A 1,985-nucleotide genomic window follows, 5' to 3' on the forward strand; every position below is an offset into this window, starting at 1 on the left:
TTCAGTTACTAACCTAGTTTTAAATAAAGTGGCTTTACAGTTCAGTCGTGAATAAAATACTATATGCAACACGGGAGTAAAGTCTAGTAATCCCTTGGGTGATTACTGCCCGAGCAAAGCGAGAGCAGTAAACCCACCCGCGGTAATAATGAGTGACTTTACACCCTTGTTGCATAATGTACTATTTAATATTCAGTTTGAGTTTAAGGTACGTTTAAAGCATTTTGGTCCTTATTTTATTCAGAATAACTAATCTTTAGAATGAAATTAGTTAAAATTCAAAATGTATATTGTTATTACGATTTTCGTTTCAGAGTACATATACATAATTTCTTTTCATGCATTTTCACATACTTATATATTTCTTGATCCATGTATCAGAAATTCCGATACTCTGAATAAAATAAGGACCAAAGTGCTCGGCAATGAACTCAAACTCAACATTAAAACAAATTTTCTCTTGATTATCTGCGAAGTAGCTATGTAGTATTGAATGGCATAAATGCGTGCTTTGGACTGTTTTTGGGGTAGAGTGTATAAGTTGCATGAAAAAGTGTGGAACAAAATAGCACGTATTTAATTCAATAAATGAGTAAATGTATGTCAAAATTTAAGTGTGCAGCCATTAAATTTTCTATAAAAGTCGGAACGAACTTTCTTCTCGAACCTCTGAACGATAATTAATTAATTCCTTCTAGTACCTATTCAAAGTTCTTCTACGTATATCTGCTCTTCCTCAATTTTTATACTCTTTTCTGTATTGCTTAACACTAATAAATAATGACAACTGTTGCAGCGCGTTGCGTAATGCGGATTCGATTGACCTTTTCGGATCCCTCCAGAAAGCTCTGGATGAGGGTGGAATTAAATGGAAACAGCCCGTGCAAGTTATAATGCATAACTGGGTGGAGTATCCGGGATATCCGACGTTGACAGTTAAGAGAGTCAAAGAGGGCTACCAATTGACACAAGAACATTTCGTAATCGCGCTGATCAAAGTCAACGAATATCCTACCAAGTGGTGGATACCAATCACTTATGTCGAGGAATCGAATCCTAATTTCAAGAATACGACTCCCGTCGATTGGTTCGCTCCGGAGAAAGAATCACATACCGTGCCGTCTGAGGAAAAAAAGGGGTGGTTCATTTTCAACACGCAGCAAGCAGGTACGTCGAAGGCTTTGTAGAACATTCGAAATGAAGATTTGACATTCAAGTTTTAATTTTATGCTTTAGAGTTTCAATGCATGAATTGAATAATTACACAGTCCAACGAAAAAAACTTTTTTAATTTCTTGTAATATCCAATATATGTATTGTGTGTTGTTAGTTGTACCGTGTTATATTTATCTTATGTAATTGAGCTTCAACAACATAACAGAATTACTAGATTAATATAACGCATATATTCGCATTTTTTTTATTATTCTCAACTGCTCAGTGATCCATGCATAAAATAAATCAACAAAAACACAGCTAACAATTTCATAGAAAAAAATCGGTATTTTCGAAAAACAGAAAATAACAGATATAATTAACGGAATTTTGTATTCTGTGTCAGGTTATTACCGTGTGAACTATGATGTAGAAAATTGGGAACTGTTGATAAAAGAGCTGAACATGGGGAACGACACCAAAATACACGTGCTGAATCGTGCACAGATGATTGACGACGCGTTCAATTTAGCTCGTGTTAACAGTTTGAACTACACGGTCGCTTTGAACGTGGCCCTTTACTTAACGCACGAGGCCGATTACATGCCCTGGCAACCGGCGTTCAGACACTTGAGCTTCCTGAGGAACTTGTTACGCACCTCCGAAGAATATCACACTTTCATGGTAAGAACTGCAAATACAAAATCAAAGATGCAAAATGGCATTTACTTCGTTTCTTCGATAAATGCAAAGCCTTCGCGAGAGTGACTCATCATTAGATTGCGATTGTTCATACATTTCTGGGAATTTTGAATAATTTAAAGTAATAC

General features: G+C 35.8%; 1 protein-coding gene across 1 annotated transcript in view; it reads left to right on the forward strand.

Moving 5' to 3' along the window:
• The window catches only part of LOC108630156 (aminopeptidase N-like), a 10,458-nt gene that overhangs the window by 8,087 nt on the left and 386 nt on the right, over positions 1-1,985 (forward strand). The window contains exons 6-7 of the mRNA XM_018033240.1: positions 797-1,167; positions 1,562-1,839. Of these exons, the coding sequence (XP_017888729.1) occupies positions 797-1,167; positions 1,562-1,839 (649 nt within the window). The remainder of the gene's footprint in view (positions 1-796; positions 1,168-1,561; positions 1,840-1,985) is intronic.

Source organism: Ceratina calcarata, unplaced genomic scaffold, assembly GCF_001652005.2.
Source record: "Ceratina calcarata isolate Rehan_Ccalc_2016 unplaced genomic scaffold, ASM165200v1 scaffold700, whole genome shotgun sequence".
Lineage (NCBI taxonomy): Eukaryota > Metazoa > Arthropoda > Insecta > Hymenoptera > Apidae > Ceratina > Ceratina calcarata.